General features: G+C 35.1%; 2 protein-coding genes across 2 annotated transcripts; both read left to right on the top strand.

Annotated features, from left to right (window-relative positions):
* The first annotated feature begins 1124 nt into the window (after window positions 1–1124).
* On the top strand, window positions 1125–2117 carry LOC125478647 (2-oxoglutarate-Fe(II) type oxidoreductase hxnY-like). The gene has a single exon (XM_048587031.1). It carries the CDS (start codon window positions 1156–1158, stop codon window positions 2095–2097), a length of 942 nt encoding a protein of 313 aa, XP_048442988.1. The 5' UTR covers window positions 1125–1155; the 3' UTR covers window positions 2098–2117.
* Window positions 2118–4792: 2675 nt separating this feature from the next.
* On the top strand, window positions 4793–7376 carry LOC125478599 (guanine nucleotide-binding protein subunit gamma 1-like). The gene is made up of 4 exons (XM_048586922.1): window positions 4793–5158; window positions 6752–6804; window positions 6926–6970; window positions 7071–7376. The coding sequence occupies exons 1-4, from the start codon at window positions 4997–4999 to the stop codon at window positions 7153–7155; spliced, it is 345 nt and encodes a 114-aa protein (XP_048442879.1). The 5' UTR covers window positions 4793–4996; the 3' UTR covers window positions 7156–7376.
* The last annotated feature ends 11171 nt before the right edge of the window (window positions 7377–18547 follow it).

Raw genomic sequence — 18547 nt, 5'->3', positions numbered from 1 at the left:
ACATGCTTTAGCCATAGGATCTAGACTCTAATTTTTCGTGAAAGAGAAGTTACTACAAATATTTAGCAATTGATTGCATGTGGTGGCAAATATCGACAAGCTATGTTGGTCAGAGTAATTTTTTTATTTTTAGTACAACGATATATTTTATATTAAAAGGAGGGAGAGTTTGATTAAATTATACAATAGGCAACCTAATTTGGTATCGAATTTGTCATTCATGAAATTCGAACCTAAGGCCTGGTTTGGTACTGAGGTGATTCTGAAAAAAACTGGTATAAAAAAAAGCCGGGAGCTGTTTTTGTGTTTGGTAAATATTCAGCTTCAGCTTTTTTTCACATTTGTTTTACATAAAAGTTTACCAAACACTATAATACTGTTTTTTTTTTTTTTTTTTTTTTCAAAAGCACTTTTACAAAAAAGTTTACCAAACACTTTGTTGCTTTATTTCACAGGTGCTTATTCTCACATCACAGCAGTAGCAGCTCTTTTTCAAAGCACAACAATACCAAACCAGCCCTAAGACCTCTCACTTATAAGTGAAAATGAATACAACCAGACCGTAGTATTGAGTGACATGTTAGTCAGAGTATTGTTCCCCCTGTATGGAAATCAAATGTCTTTTTTTAATTAATGATAAATCAGATTAGGTTACAATATCATTTGCAATAAGAATTGGGAAATGTTATTAGCACTCCAAAAATCTCATAATACACTTCTCACAAGTGTATTTTTCTTTCTAATTATAGAAAGTTTGGAGTGACAAATAAGTTTTTTGGAGTGCTAACTGCTAATAACAATTCACGCATAATTTTTTTTTTTAACAAATTATATTATTTGCACTAAGAGAATAAGATGAGTTTAGTCTCACAATAGGTTCGAAATTGCTTTGGCAATAATCAATGCATAGGTTAAATTTATGTAAGCAAGAACTTTGGTGTTAGATGCATCGGTGATTCCCCTGCATATAATAGTAAGCGAGAACTTTGGTGTTATATGCATCGGTGATTCCTATGCATATAATTTCGTAATTAACAAAGAAACAATTATTTTAGCATACCGATAATGCCCGGGAGGGTCGGAGTGTTGAGGGAACCAATCTCTTTTTTTTGTCGTGAGTTTTGAAAAGCAGGAGGACTAAAAGTAAGGAAGCAGATGACGACGGAGGCAGTGAACCTGCCGATCATTGACTTGTCCTCATCAGATTCTATCTCCTCCGCCGATTCAATCCGTCGGGCATGCATAGAGTGTGGTTTCTTCTACCTGGTGAATCATGGCGTCGAGGAAGAGCTGTTTGCAGAGGTGTTCGATCAGAGCAGCAACTTCTTTTCGCTTCCTTTGGAAGATAAGTTGAAACTGGATCGCAAGCATCACAGTGGTCACAGTGGATACACCCCACTCTTTTCCGAAAACCTCGACTTCGCTTCCAGCTCCAAAGGTGACTCGAAAGAGAGTTATTACGTCGGCAATTTATATGACCCAACTCAGAGTCATTTGAATAAATGGCCTTCAGAAGACATCCTTCCATCTTTGAGACCTACAATCGAATCGTACTATAGAAAAGTCCTGTCTGCTGGAAAAAGGTTAAGCTCTCTGATTGCCCTGGCTTTAAACCTAGATGAGGACTTTTTCGACAAAGTGGGGGCACTGAATAAACCAAGGGGTTTCCTTCGACTTTTGCACTATCCAGGTGAGCTGGGATCAAACGATGAAGAAATATATGGTGCTTCTGCTCATTCAGATTATGGCATGGTCACACTCCTTGCATCCAATGGAGTTCCTGGACTTCAGGTTTGTAGGGATAAATCTAAGCAACCTCGAGTCTGGGAAGATGTTCTTCACATAGATGGGGCATTCATTGTCAACATTGGCGACATGCTGGAGAGGTGGACTAATTGTTTGTTCAGGTCAACACTGCATAGAGTGATGCCAGCAGGACGAGAACGCTACTCCGTCGCTTTCTTCATGGATCCCAATGAAGATTGTGTCGTGGAATGTCTGGAAAGTTGTTGCAGCGAAGAATCACCGCCAAGATTTCCTCCCGTCCGCAGTGGGGACTACCTGGAAGAGCGTTTTCGGCTTACAAATGCAATTTAAAAGGTCCGTCTTTTGCAGTTGCAGTACGATGATTTTACTCTGTGATGATAAACGGCTTTTATAATCAAATACATCTATTACAAATCCTGGTTTCATAATTCCACTGGAAATAAATTGCTATTGTATGTATTGAGCTGGTGCCTAAGGTCCCGTTTCAGATTGTTTCTCTAACAAACACTTCAGTTCATAAGCGTTTGTGACATCAGTGCTTTTATTATAAATATGTTGAAGTTTTCTATACTCTTTTTTCGTGGATTGAGAAGAATATATTGAATGAAGTTGGAGACTGAAAAGAAAAGAAAAAATTATGTTTAGCATAACGCGTCACGTGGATTTTTTTTAGGATGAATTGCTAATTTAGTCCCTCAATTATCACCTTAGTGAAAATTAAGTCCCTAAACTATTTTTTTTTTTTCAAAAAAACCAATCCTTGAATTATAAAAATTTGCCAATTACAATCCTAATATTATTTTCGAAACTATTATATTCAATTTTCCATCAATTTAAGTCGAGTTACTTGCATGTGATACACCTTGGAGGGTAGATTGGTAGTTTTTCATTAAAAAAAATAGCGTATGGAATTAACTTTGAAGGGTAAATTGGTAGTTTTTCATAAGAAATAGTGTAAGTTAACCTTGAAGGGTAAATTAGACGTTAGATTCGCAACTTATATGAAATGTTAAGGGCTTATAGGCAAGAAAATGACGGTATTACACTCTTAAGTGTGTCAAGTAACTTAAGTTAACGAAAAAAATGGATAAAATAGCTTTGAATAAAATAGTAGAGATGAAGTTAGCAATTTTTAATGACTTTTAGGGACTTATTTTACCAAAAAAATAATTCAAAGACCTAATTTTCACTGAAGTGATAGTTTAGAGACTAAATCAGCACTTCACCAAAAAGAATGTTAGCTCATATACCCTGCCTTCAAGGGCAATTTGGGATTGCTGCATTTTTTTTTTTTTAAAGCTACTTCTGTTGTGTTAGAAGAATAATGAGCTATAAAATAAAGTATTTAAACATTTGATAAATTTTATTTTTAAAAGTTTTGTGAGTATATTTAATGTAGAAGTGGTATATTTGTAGATAATAACAAAAATGGACATGGTAGCGGAGGTGGTGGCGATGACAATGGTGGCGAGGGCAGTGGTGATGGTTGTAGTGATGATGGTAGGGACAAGGGTGGAGGGTATGGTGCTCTTACCGATTGTTATGATTGGGGTGTAAAGAGGTAATAATGGTGGTCAGGGTGGCAACAATGGCAGTAGTGACGGTTGTGGTGGCAGTTGTGGTATGCTGGTGATGGTGAGGGTGGCAGCAATGATGGCGATTGTTGTAATAATAACACTAGTTGTGGCAATGATAGTCGTGGCGGTGGTGCCAGCGATGGTGGCGTTATGGTTGGAGTGGTGGTAATGACAATGATGGTTTAATATTAGTGTTTGCAATAGTAGGTGGTGGCGGTTATTTTGTCTCCAATAGATAAAAAGGAAAACTAATGAAAATGACTTAAAAAATTTAAGTTTTAACGATAAGGACAAAATAAAGGATAAAGTGAATAGTACCATGATTGACTTTTTAGTGTAAAAATGTGATTTTTCGTTAAAGTGAATAATACTGAGAGTTTTTTTGTTAAAATTCCCTAATTAAAATGTGTGTAAAAGTTCAAATATTGTCATTTTAAAAAAACTAATGAGGGGTTACAAAATTTAAAATATTCATTAAAGACTCAACTCTGCTTTATTCAAGCAACTTACATGATGTTTTTGCTTTTAAAAGCTGTTGCATGAATGTCATTGCTTTTAAATATTTTGCCGAACACTTATATTTTATTGTTAACGTTAAAGTGAAACCATTTTGGGGGAAAAAACGCCCCCGGCGGGGGGGGGCGCGGGGTCGAAGAAGAAGGAATAAAAACACTTCTAAATAAAGCTAAAGCTGTTGTTTTGCCACTTGAAACACATTATGTAGTTTAAAATATGGATTCAATGAGTTGTCATTCAGTATTACGATATGATGCTATTCTTATTCACTTAAAAGTGAGATATCTTATGTTCGAATCTCATTGATGACGAATTCGATACCAAATTAGGCTACCCATTATATAGCTTAGCCGAACTCTTCATCTTCTAAGTATGAAATGAATGAACAATAATTAACTGAAGGTTGGAAACAGTCTTTCCACGAGTCTCCAAAAGTCTTGATATTTATTTTTGTATTTTTTTTGGTGAAAGCTTGTTGCTTGAAATATAGATAAGAGAGAGTGAGAAAAGCCGAAGAAGAAGGAATAAAAACACTTCTAAATAAAGCTAAAGCCGCCTCTTAGCTGTTGTTTTGCCACTTGAAACACATTATGTAGTTTAAAATATGGATTCAATGAGTTGTCATTCAGCACTACGATCTGTTCGTATTCTTATTCACTTGAAAGTGAGATGTTTTATATTCGAATCTCATTGATGGCGTATTCGAATCTCATTGATGACGAATTCGATACCAAATTAGGCTACCCATTATATAGCTTAGCCAAACTCTTCATTTTCTAAGTGTGTAAAAATATCAATGTATTAAAAAAAAAGATTAAATGACCTAATGAACAATATTTAACTGAAACAGTCCTTCCACGAGTCTTCAAAAATGTTCATTACGTATGGTATGAAATGAATGAACAATAATTAACAGAAGGTTGGAAACAGTCTTTCCACGAGTCTCCAAAAGTCTTGATATTTATTTTTGTATTTTTTTGGTGAAAGCTTGTTGCTTGAAATATAGATACGAGAGAGTGAGAAAAGTCGAACTTGTACGAAATTTTCCTCTTTCTTCACCCGAAACACCACCTACCAGATCTGTATGCTGATGCATAACATGGGTTTGTAATGCGTGCGTGAGCTGGAAGAGAAGAATGGCGTCCGATACGGCGTCGTCGGTGGAAGAACAGGCGCAGCAGCTGGTTGCTCGGGGTGGTTTAGTCGGAGGAGAAGGAGGAGGGTCCACTGATAAGAGAGGAAGGCATCGGATTCTCGCCGAACTCAGCCGCCTCGAACAAGAACTTAAGTTCTTGCAGGTTTCTTCCTTTTCGATGCCACTTGCTTTCTGTCTCTAAATGCTGTTTGTTTCCCGGGAAAATTCTTACTTGTAAAACAGTGTAAAACATTTCCCACTTCCTATTTTTCCCCTTTTGAGGTTGCAATTCAAGTTTTGCGTAAAAAAGCTTGAAGCTTTGTGTGTTAAAGGTAAAGAAAGTAACTTTCTTTACAGAAAAGGGAAGGTGAAAGAAGAGGGGATGAGGGTTATTTTTGCCAAGGCATGTTATCTAGGGATTGGTTATTTGAGGAAGAAAATATTTCTGGGTTTTTGGAAAACTGCATGTTATGATTCCGGCTTTGGCGTTGAAGAATGTAAGAACGAGTCGCTGGTCCTCTCTCTGAAATCTTGACGTTTAATTTGAGTGGTCAAAATATTGGGAAGTTCCAATTTTGTGGGAAATGTCGCATTTAGGGATGCAATTTTCTCTGACTGCTTTTTGGTACTAATTCAGGAAAATTGTTAATGGAGAGGTTACCAAATAGGCTGCAGACTTGGTCAACAGCATATTTGACTGGGAAACTAAAGAATGTAGCTTAATTCTTAAGTAGATTTATCATCGTGATAAGCAGAAAGTTGTTCTCTTTCATATGGGTGGATTGACAATTGTTTTAAGGGAAAATCAAGCTGCAAGAACTCACTAGTAACTCGTTGCCGGTCAACGGGATTGTTATCCGAACAATCATTTAGCCCTTGATGTAGGATGTGTTGAACCACCACTTTTTGGCTCTGTGAAAATCCGTTTGACGGTTAGATTGACAAAAGCACAGTGCAATCAGTAGTTGTTTTATGTTTTGATCATATACATTACATCGGGTGCGTTTTGTGGTATCATGTCACATTTTTAGCCCTCAAATGCTTTAATTTAATCAAGGTATGAAAGGAACATCATCATAGCTCAACTCTAGGGAATGCTAACCACATTTCTCGTTTTTAGGCTTCCAAGTTAAACTGATGTCCAGTTTTATTTTCATCTTCCAAAGCATTGATGCTGTAGGGACTTTCTGGTCTTCGAAGAACTTGGAATAAAGTTGCTTTGATTGTATATGTGTATGACTTGTCTGGTTTGCTTGTTTTATTTCTCTTGTGGAATTTCTTATGTTCCATATCCTTACATAGTCCTAGGTTTTGTTCTAACAATTTGAGATTTTCCTGCATATTTCTATATGCATAGCTTATCCGAATTAGTGCTAGACTTAGGCATTGATATATAAGTAGAAAACAGTCTTTCTGGTCCATAGCAACACCCCTTTAGACAGAATAAGTGCCTCTCTGTGATTAATTACTTAAATGAATCATGCAGTTCATGGCTTTAATTTAACAGATAAGCGTTTTACATTTGTTATGTGCATGAGGTAGATGAGTTTTTTCTTATTCGTGTTTTAACGTTGTCTATATATACTCTTTTTATTCTTCTTCTTTTAGTTAGTGCAACATTTATAAACTTATGTCGCTTGATATTGTATTATCTGCATTGTTGTCATATTTAAAGTACTGCAGAAGGTCATAGTCGAGTGAGTATTTGTAAACAGTCGGTCACATTTTGATGTTACTTTGTTTCTTTGATATCCAGGACGAGTTGGGAGAGCTCGAAAGAACCGAAAATGTTTCAACCATTTGTTCAGGGTAAGTATGAGCAGCCATATATAAAGTACCCTGTCCCAAGGCTTAAGTTCCTAACATGTAAAATCTGATAAACTCGATTCAAAGTGATGAGCAATGATCTGTTTTTGGTGATATCCCTTAGATTGCTGCCGTACGTCGAAGGCAGGCCAGATCCTCTACTCCCATTGTAAGTTCCATGACCAATCTCCTCACTCTGCAATAATACAAGTTACTTGCTGCAATTTCTATATGTCTAATGCTCCATCCTTGATTTATTCTGGTTGCAGAACAAATGGACCCGTAAATCTGGTATGGGATCGATGGTTCGAAGGACCGCAGGATTCACAAAGTTGCAGCTGCTGGATACTCTGATGATTTGAATCTCATGCCATCTGACATTTGTTGCCATGGTTTGCAGGACAGGCTCTAGCTAGCAGCTTAGCACCATCGTTGACCAAATTGAATGTATAATTGACCATTGACTTAAATGAAGTTTGGCATTGTAGTAGATTTGAATATCGTTTTGTCAAAAGAAAAACAGATTTAAAAACGATGAGGATTCGGGCAAATGACCTCCGACTGCGACACTTAAATTTGAGTCTCGTTGTTCTTTACATTAAAATAGATAAAATGTCATTTTGTCAAAAATAAAATTGATGAGGATTTCACTTCTGTCTAAATTTTGTCTACACTTTTAATCACAACCATTCATGCTCATCATACGGTCAAAAATCATTTTTCATTCTTGGGCCTTTCTCGGCCCAAAGTTTTCACATCATTTCGATAAGCCCACGTTAAGCAATTTAGTGTGGGCCGTGAGTAACGAACGGTCAAATTGAACTCATCCCAACTAATTAATCAAAGCCTGATACATCTTCTCCGGATTGTAGGTGTGGGCTTGATGTTTCTCTAACACAATGTTAGGCGACCCAAGAAGAAATTAGGCAAGCCCAAAAATTCAGGCTTGAATTTGTTCTGATAGTGTGGGCCGTGAGTGAATGCGCTAATCAAATGAGATACAAGCCTCGACTCTGTTGAGATATATTCAGAGCAAATGGAGCTTTCATCAGAATATCATAAGTACTATGCCAGAGTTGGTATAGAATAGAGATGGAAAACAAAGGCTGCTTTAGAAATGTTTTTAAAATGATTGAAAGTGTTTTTAGTGACAATGTTTTTAAAACCAATCCTTAGTAAAACTTGAAGCGGATCCTGGAAAAACAGTTTAAGTGTTTCTTGCATATTGTGCTTCAAAGTGTTTTTTGGAACCAAAATCAATTTCACTAAAAGCACTTTCATTCATTTTAAAAGTACTTCTAAACGAACCTATATAATTTAAGTGATTAACTATAAATTGAATCAAAGCTAAAGAAAATAGAGAGAAATTGTAATTTTCTAGACGGCTGCCCCTTTTTAAGAAAGGGTTTAGATATATAAGTCTAGTTTGAAAAAAGAATTAACGTAATGTCAAGAGAAGAACCATACACTAATGTGATTGAGTAATGTGTAAACATGTTGTATTAACATCACTCAACTATTGGATAACAAAAACTACGAGCTGCCCCAGTGATTGTGGCAAGTTTTAGATCTGTATTTCTCACGACTCATTTTGGGTTTGATTTATAGTGCTGATGAATTATACAATAGTGATCGTGGAAATGCTGAAATGTTTTTGTGAGTCTTTTCAACTCCTAAAAAGATAGATTACCGTAACTTGACCACCAAGTGGTCTCCTTTTAATGAAATAAAAATATTGGATATACAAAATTATTAATCCGTCATTTGCTGTGTTAACTAACATGCATGTTACAATAAACATAGGTTGTCTTGGTCAAACACAAAGTCTAGACTCTAGAATCTAAGAGTCTAAGAATATAAAAACAGAGCCTAAATCCCATTCCTATACATTGCATCATCATTACATATTAGAAAAGATGCATTGATCAATGTTTGAATTAACTAATTAATAACAATTAACCCCCTCATCGAAATCCTAAACACCAATTATTAAACTCGAGTTTAATATACTTGATTAATCATATTACGGATTCTCTTATCCCCTTGTGACCATATCACTTCACGTTCTTCGCTTCCTTCAATGTATCGAACTCTTCCTCCTTTACTTTTTTTGATGAGAGAGAGAGAGAGAGAGAGAGAAGCGAGGGCATGTGAGGGGAGGATAGGAGGGCATATGGTATGAGCATCCATCGAAATGAACTTTAGGCAGATTGTCTTCGCTTCCCCAAAAAGGATTCTCTCCGGATATTTTTGATGAGGATTATGAAGATCCATGAATCATGTCTGTTTATCGTACATCGTGCAATCAATTTTTGTTAAGTACTGTTTGTATTTAATTTTAAAATAAAAATATTTAAAATAATTTATGACCGTACGATGTACGATGAACTGACAAGATTGACAGATCTCCGGGATCCTCACAAAAAGGATCGGGCAAGGATCCGGATTCCCGCTTCCCAAGCAAAGTGGGTGGCAAAAACCAATGTGAAACTTGATACATGCACTGCAGCAACCTAATAAAAAGACCGTTAAATTCAACTAATACCATCTCTAGATAAATGCTAATGGGACTATCTGTATATTCTCTGTCACCTCATGTTTTTTATACAATATTTTATGATGTTGAACAAAAAAGCGTTAAACTGTGAAGTGGTAAAGAATCTTACTTTGAGAGAGTCCCTTTACCATTTCTCCCATCTTCAGTGTAAAGACTTGAATTTCTATATTCTCTTATTTGGCTCTCAAAAAGATTGTGGATTTATTTATTTTGGTTTTAATTTCCAATGGAAACCTCAAATTTTAAGACTCAAAACTCGTACTTGAGTTTTAGCATTTTGATCAATGTGCATTGGAGATGATTGGACTCAAAACTCAATACTCATTTTTTTAAGTTGAATAACATGTTTCCTAGTTGGCATGAGCTCCACCTTGGACTAAATTCTCATATTAAAACCCAAATTTGGGGTCACACTTAGCCTATTTGAGTTTTAAGTCTCATGTGCATTGGAGACTGAAATATAAGATTTGAGTCCTTGCATTAGAGATGCTCTGAGAAAACTTTGGATAGGAAATTATGGTAATTTTCTCACTTACCTTTTCATTTCAACCTTCTTATTTCTCCACATGCTCTAAGAAAATTTTAATTATGTGAAATCTTACTATTTTTCTTCATTAGTTAGTATAATTAAAATTAAATTTGTCAACCCAAAAATAATTAAACATTTAGTTTTACATGCTAGTGAAATACACGTGGCATGAGTTAAAAAGAGAAGGTTGAAATGATAAAGTTCTAGCACTCACACTTAGAATAAGACAGTTTGTTCACGTCATTCATACCATAGTCTTCACAAATAAATGAGACCTCTTGTATATGCTTTCATTCAGTTCCACATTATCACATTCAAATCGATGCTTACAAAAGTTATTGTATGAATGACGTGATCAGTTTACCCTGCTAAAAATTTTCTCCTCACTTTCACTTTTGTCCCCCTCTTGGATTTTAGACCCCAGTGAAATAATAGCCGACCTAGTTAATCCTTTGTCCCGGGAAGATGATGCAAGTTGTTAATTGTGCTTTTAAATTTATTGGGCAACCTAGACGATCGCTAGGTGTATATCGTAGCATCCAAATATTCCGCTAGCACAAGCCTCTCTAGTAAATTATTTGTCCCTTTAAAAATAATGGAGTAGGTTCTAACCATGCATGAACTAGCTTATGCATGTTTTTTTTTTCTTTCTTTAAATCAATTTAAAACCTAAAAATAAAGAAGATAAATTAATGTGTCAGGTTGTAAGAATTTTTGTGTGTACTCGAAACACTTGTTACATAGTATGTTATACTATACGTGGGGCGATACAATTGACATGTTCTATTTCTATGATATTAATTAATAAATAATAACCGTACATGATTGTGTTCCGCATGTATAAAAAATCTCCCATTCCCTACACATGTTGGGAAATATATGTGCTTTCACGTTTTAGAGTCATATTTCTTCTTTTATTTATTTATTTAAGAGAAAGTCTTATTTCTTCTTAAATGACATGAGAATGGAAGAGACTGACCAATATGATTTTAATTAAAGGAGAAGAATTAAGGATTAGATATTTAATTAGCTGATAACTAAGTGCCAAATATGCCAACCCTATCATCACATGTCTTAACATGATGATATATTCTCTCCCCTTTCAAAATTTACATTTAAATATCACACGTTTGAATTTTACCACAACAAGACTCATGTGCTATACCGCAAAATAGAAACTAGGAGGATCCTCGCTGGATCTCATTGTGAGGATCCTCCAATCACATAAGTTCATTGTACATCGTATAGTCAGAAATTATTGTAATTTTTTTATTATTTAAAATTGAATATAAACAGTACCTGACAAAAACTGACTGCACGATATACGATGAACAGATGTGATTGGAGGATTCCTGGGATCCTCACAAAAAGGATCCGGCGAGGATCCTCACTCAAATAGAAATCAAACCATAAATATTAAATACAAACATTAACTTTTTTGGTAAGCTTTGACTACGCAATTAAGCCTTGAATTCTCTTTCTTCTCAAAGAAACCGACAGGCATCGAAAATCCATTACCAGACACCCCTCCCTCTGGACGTGTGGTTTTGGTCCTTGATTAAAGGTGTTCAATTATTTTGCATAACAATTTCGTCAAAACTAAAGACGACATAATTTATTAGCTAGTTACCACACTTATGATATCTTTTATATATAATGTGACATAAGACTAAGATCCAATCAAATGTCACAGTAGAATTCTCTCAGAGGGTCCAACAACTCCAATATAAAAGAAATTTTTAATTGTGACAGGAACAAAAAAGAGAGAGAGAGAGGGGGTGGGAGTCAGAACTTCAGAAATCCACATCGTTTCATGATTGATTCAGCATTCCCAAGTCCCCCTTTCCTCCAATCAACTAATTTGCAGACTAAAATATATCTCAAACCATATGGGGGATTCTGAAACTGGACATATTTAATTTTATTGAGTTAACACAAGGGTATTTTTAATATTTGATTAATTAGGCGAGTTGAATATTCCTTTAACTAATAGAATTAAACCCTCTCAGTTCTGATGCAATGCTTATAGAAGAAGAAGACAGTTCTTCAGTATTGTCCTCCTGCTGCATGCCTAGCTATCTTCTTTTCATAGATGGGGGATGAGAAATATTTCTTTGAAAAAACGTTAAGATATATAAACCTATGAGGAAGAATGTGTGCAGAAGAGGGGGGTGGGTGAGGGAACACGGGAGTTTTCTGGTTTGGGAGGTTTGGAAACTGTGCTCTATATATGTCTCACTGCATTCAACTAGAACATGGGAACTTGAAGTAGGGTAGGGGCCCACCTGCAACTTTTGCAGTTATTACAAACTAAATAATCGCGCGGGTAGGTCGAGTGTTTATATCAGTCATGTACTTGTTAAAATTGATTTTGCCTGTTTCTAGTTTTTGTGTGTAGATTAACGAAATTTAAGATTTCTCACGTTACAAGTGAACGACTTATTAATGAAGTTTGGAATTTCTCGTATTACAGGTGAGCGACCTATTCTAACATTTTTAATTTACGTACTAGGTTTGATTTCGGCCATTTCCGTTTTGTGTGTATGACGCATGTTACTCAGGCATGCACTGACTTGTTCTAACCTTTATAATTTACATAGTAAGGGTTAATTCTGACTGTTTTTATTTTGTGTTTATGAATGATTGGAATTTAGAATTACTCGTGTGCGACTTATTCTAGCATTTCTAATCTCAATTCTTTATATTATCATAAATTTTAATTGTTAGTTAATTTTCTGTATTTACTGGAACAAAAGGGAAGAAGCAACAGAAGTGGAATGCATCATGCATGTGGATTAATTGAAGAGAGAGATCAGATAAAGGTAAGAAAAGGTTCTGCAAATGTGCTTATCTTTACTCTGATATAGTAAGAAGCTATACACAACACACACACACACAGATGTATAGGTGGAAAGCTCCTCAGAGGCAGCAATGCATATGTAGAGAGAGAGAGAGAGAGAGAGAGAGAGTAATAGGATCACATGGAGGAAGCAGCAGGAAAGGCCATGGGGTCATTTGCCTTTATACAATACACATGGGTTTTGGCAGCAGCAGCCTGATAAAAACCCTAGCTATATGTATGTTTGGCAATCAGATAAGTCATCTTCTGGTCAAGGGTTATTTTCCATTCCAATAACTGTATTGGTCTGATCGATCAGTCTAGGATTTTTCTTTTTGAACAAAATCAAGAGAGAAAAAAAAAAAGGAAAGTCGAACACAGAGTTTTGAGTTTGTAATAAGCATTCTTAGTTGTTTAAACCACGCAATGCAGGTCTCTTATATCTCATACGATTCATATTTTAGGGATTTTATGTGAAAAATAACGTGTTGGATGTTGACTACCTGATACACTCTTTTTTCTTTATCCAGATTTAAGATTGACAACGTAATATAATCTTACACCGACATAATTGTATTTTACAAGTCTCTGCAGTTGAATATATGTCCATCTCCTTGAAAGAAAATTAATTAGTCCAAAGTCCATAAGATGTAAAAAAAAATTCGTTAAACCAATTGATGTTTACAGTGAGCTTTGTTTTAACAACATAGTTATACCATTTTTTATGTATCCAAACCTCAACAGCTTTGGTTGACCAATTGTCTTGAAGCTCTCCACTCGAGGTCGACTAAATAATCCACCAAACGCAAACTTATTTTTGCACTTTATGTTTAGAGAAAGAGTAATGTTTAGGTAAATTAAATTTACAAAAATGCTAAAGAGATTTTTTTCAGGAATTTTCGTTGACTCTTTGTCACTTCATATTTTTTGCATAATGTTTTACAATGTTGGCGAAAATTAACATTAAACTATGAGGTAACAAACAATAGACTCCCATTTTAAGAGAGTCCCTTAGCATTTCTCTTATATTTATATAGATTAGCTTTTTTTGCTTGATTGCACACAATAATCAAGACATAAAATACATATATACAAGATACATATTACACATTTTTGTTCAGATGATCGGATTTTAGACTTCAGACTTAGAAGTGATTAACCAAATCTAAACCAGAAACATAAAAGTCTCCCTAAATAGGTGATTGTAAACCTAATTAACATTTTGTGTCGATATAATAAAACTCTATCAAAGTTATAAGAAAATTCCCTCAAAGAAAAACAAAGTTGAAGAAAATTAAGCACGAATGAAATTTTCTCGACGCGTTCTAAAGACGACCGAGCTCAAAAAAACTTAACTACAGATGATATGTACGCGAAGCAACCGCTCACCTTAATCAAAACAAACAATATAAGCATGTGTTTAGAGTTAACTAAAAATGATAAGTTTGATGAGTTGGGTTGGGTTATGTTACAAAAATACACAAATTCATGCGGCATTTTCTTAAACAAGTTGCAGATTGCAAAGCAAGTGCAGCAATTTGCAAAATCTCTACACAGAAAGAGAATTATAATAATAAACAGCCAACGGTATTAGGTACATTTACATTTGCCTTGTAATTTAAGCAAGGTCCATGGATTCGACAGATTCTACACAATTTTATCAAGACCAAGATACATAAAAAAAAAATTAGCAAACCATACATAGTATTGTGCGTGTATTTAGGCACATATTTGCTGCAACCTTAAGCAAAAACGCCGGGACAATTATATTAATAATTTTCACCTAACTTTTTGCTCAGATAATTAAGCAAGTTTAACGTAAACCCTAAATATGAAATTTTCAATATAAGGGTTCTGTCGCAATAGTTATTTGGAATTGGTTTGACTTCTCATTTTGGTTCTTCAAGTTTAAAATCGATCAATTTCATTTTTGAAATTTACCACCTCATATTAATTTGATCATTTTGTTTATATTTCGTCAATTGTAACGTTAATGTGTTGATAAGGCATATAGGCAGGTCTTATAAGTTCACTAATATATTACGTAAAGTTAAAAAAAAAAAAAAAAAAAATCAAACCCACATACATGTTTTGTCAACACATTAACTGATCAATAGAGTATAAATGAAATGACTAAATTAATGGGTGATAGTAAATTTTAAAGATGAAATTGATCGATTTTGAACTATCAAAACTTTAGTCAATTTCAAAAATTATTTGTAATAAAAGCCTCTTAAAATTGATCAAATTGATGAAATCCAGAAGAGATATTAAAGGAAAGGCAGAAACCCCGAAATGATCTTTGTTCAAGTACGGGCACGCATATCATGACATTATTGGTAATTAATATGGTGTTTAATTATTACGTAAAATGCAAGCTACTGAACATAGAAAGTGGCATATTTAGCACATCACCAAATGATTGTGGTCACTTGTAACCTCCTACTTGATCAATTGGGAACATCAAAATGTGTAACTACAAAAAAATTTGAGCATAAAATATATTGTCCTCGAACTAATAACTAGTATTACGGTTAGAGAAATGCTAAGAAGATTCTCTCAAAAGTGAAACTCTAAAGGAATTTTTTGTTTCCTTATGTTTTTTATACATTGTTTTATAATATAGGCACGAAAATAGATGTTAAACTATGAGGTGTCCAAAAGTCTATGAAAAGTCCCACTTTGAATCTTAATAACATTTCTCTTACGGTTAATGATATTTTTTTTTCACTTATAAATGAAGTTTGTATTCGACTTACCTGATAAATTAATCGTATTATAACTTATACGTATATATATTTCTTACTAGTTAATAGAGCATCACATATTATTATATAATTAGAGAAAATTCTTTTTTAAATATTTCTCCATTTATATAATAACATGTGATACTCCGCTTTATTCACCGAGCACATAAAAATAGTCTCTCATCGTCCACCTCTCGTACAAACGTGGCAAACAGTTCCAAAGCTTTTACGTATGTCGTCCCGATTGCTGGGCTTTAGCTACTTAACCTTGATTCTCCCAAACACTATAGGCTCTAGCCCGCTATATGTGTGTCCTTACGTGGACTATTGTTCACCTCTATCTCCGTACGACCTCCACGTGGCCATCACCCAAGTGGCGCCCTAACATTTCCAAGGTAAAATTCGTCCACTAGTGACATTGACTTAGCACGACGTCCCGTTTTCGGGGGCAAAAATAGTAGGCACCCCGTTGCCAAGTGGCTCCTCTCGTTAAGATCAAACGCAAGGGTTGGACTATCGTAAGGATACGTACTCCATGGTTTCTATTACTCGTACTCAACGTTATAGCAGAGTAATTTATAACTTATTGCGAAGCAAAGCGCCTACCTTCTTCATTTTAATATAAATAATATCGTTATAAAAAAAAAAAAAATAGAAAACAGTGTTATAGCCCGTTGATTGGGGCATGTGGCTATGTGTAGTAAGTTTTACTTATAAGTATTTGTACATGAGACGTATACGTACCCTAAAATAATGCAATTGAAAATAAACAGTTAAGTCTGAAAGGACTTAATTATACGGAATTTGTCCACAATTATGTGCCTTTCCGTTGTAATACAACATTGACAAGTCTAAGTATTTTTTTTTGAGTATATCGATATTTTTACACTGGGATGAGAGGGAGTTCGGCGAAGCCACATAATGGGTAGCCTAACTTAGTATTGAATTCGTCATCCACGAGATTCAAACCTAAGACTTCTTACTTTTAAGTGAAGAGAAATACCACCAAACCGTAATACTAAGTGGTAAGTATAAGTGTTTTAATATGTCATTATTTTAGTAGATTGAGACACCACATGAGAATAAACATGTATCATATAAATTCCTTGATATTTACCTTCAACAGTCTCATTTTTTATTTATTAAATTTTATCATGACAATTCATTTCTCGTACTAACCTTCAACAGTCTCACTTTTTATTTATTAAATTTTATCATGACAATTCATTTCTCTTACTTTTTATTTATTAAATTTTATCATGACAATTCATTTCTCGTACTAACCTTCAATAGTCTCACTTTTTATTTATTAAATTTTATCATGACAATTTATTTCTCGTACTACAAACGCGGGAACTACGAATTACTAAAGGAAATTTGCAGCTGTAAACTTCAACTCCCCTCGTGATTCGCGTTATTGTCTCTTTCATTTTACTATTTTATGTCCCACTAGAGCCGGCTCTAACCGCAGTGCTCCCACTCTCCCCACCAGTCCGCCTGAAATCAACGGCTGAGATCATCCGCCGTATATTGGTCAAACGAGTCGTGGGTTCGTTCAAAGGTGGTGGGGGGTACGCTGTTCGAGCAAGTGGGTGCATGCAAAAATAATGCATTCTACACCCATGGAGGATCGAGTGCGGGTCCAGGCTGCAGGTCCATGCTCTCTCGGTGCAGGCAACCACTCTCCAAAAATTAAGAATCCCAATTTCTTTTAAGAACCCCCGCCCCGTGACTACCTTGACTTGAGGGCACCACCGTCGATTCGTTATCAGAAGGACTCGCATTAAGCATTTCGAACGAAAATGTAGGGTTGGTTTGAAAGTGCTTTCAAAATCATTAAGAATGTATTCGGTGAATTTGTTTTTAGATTTTAATAGCACTTGAAGTGATTTTTGCAAGAAGTACATAAATATTTCTTTTTTTCCAGAATTTACTTGTATTTTTATTGGATTAGTTATAGTAGCACTTTCATCGAAAGTGTTTTCAGTTATTTTAAAAGCATTTCCGAACAAGCCATTATGGTAATTATTTGAATTTATTTCTTCATGCTAATCCACATCATTTTTCTTTACTACGCATTCATCTTATTTATGAACATTGCATTGTATAAATTAAATAAAAACAAAGAATTATAACATAAATCAAGTGGAAATAACAAACTCAACTTTCAAGTCGTTTATCGGACAACCGGTTAAGAATTTGTTAAAATAACATATTTGAAATTACATTATCTGTTAATATAATGAATACGACATAACACAACACGATCTGCTAAGACAGTGGTTTGAGCTCTAATAAGTGCAATACCAAACAAGTCTTTAGAAACACATAAAAAATCTTATTAAAAATTCAAGTGCATATAAGGTACTCAAAAATGCTTTTGAAAGAAGCACTAGATTTTATAAGCGCTTTTAAATTTTCAACCAAATCGTAGAAACGCTAGTTGTCAAAAAACCATTTTTAACCTTACTGTGTGGCCTCTTGATTTATTCTGTAAAGTCGGGTTATCATTGGGCGCACTGTCCGGTCATTCCTAGGATCCCCCATAGCTCCTCATCGACTGTAACCACCTCGAAGTTATTTTGGAAGTTAGTGTGGAAGCTCAAAACTCCCCAAAAAAATCAGGCATTTCATGTGGAAGACGTTGCATATTGCCCCTGCCCACTATGGAGGCTCTTTGTAGAAGGAAATTGGATGTTTCACTCATTTGCCCTCTATGCAACACTCATGAGGAATCGATTGAGCACCTATTTCTCCTTTGGCCGTGGGGACGCTATTTGGTTTGGGGGAGCTTTAAACTATAAGGTCAATAGGAATGAGGTAACAGCATGTAGGAATTGGCTTCTGGCAATCATTAGGGCCAATGATAATTTGAAGGCTGATATGGAGAGGATTTTGTCTATGGTTGCCTTATCTTGTTAGCATTTTTGGAAAGCTCGATGCTGTTTTCTCTTCCAACAGAAACATATAAACCTGATACATGTGCTGTCAGCAATCTCAACAAGTGTTGGCGCATTCCAAGAGGCGACGCAAGCTCCCACTGTGAGCATGGTGCAACATGGACTTGGTAGCAC

The sequence above is a fragment of a genome, unplaced genomic scaffold (assembly GCF_019419815.1).
Source record: "Pyrus x bretschneideri cultivar Hongxiangsu unplaced genomic scaffold, Pyrus_bretschneideri_v1 Contig25, whole genome shotgun sequence".
Lineage (NCBI taxonomy): Eukaryota > Viridiplantae > Streptophyta > Magnoliopsida > Rosales > Rosaceae > Pyrus > Pyrus x bretschneideri.
The sequence above is the reverse complement of the archived record's forward strand: the minus strand, read 5'-3'. Positions and strand labels throughout refer to the sequence as shown.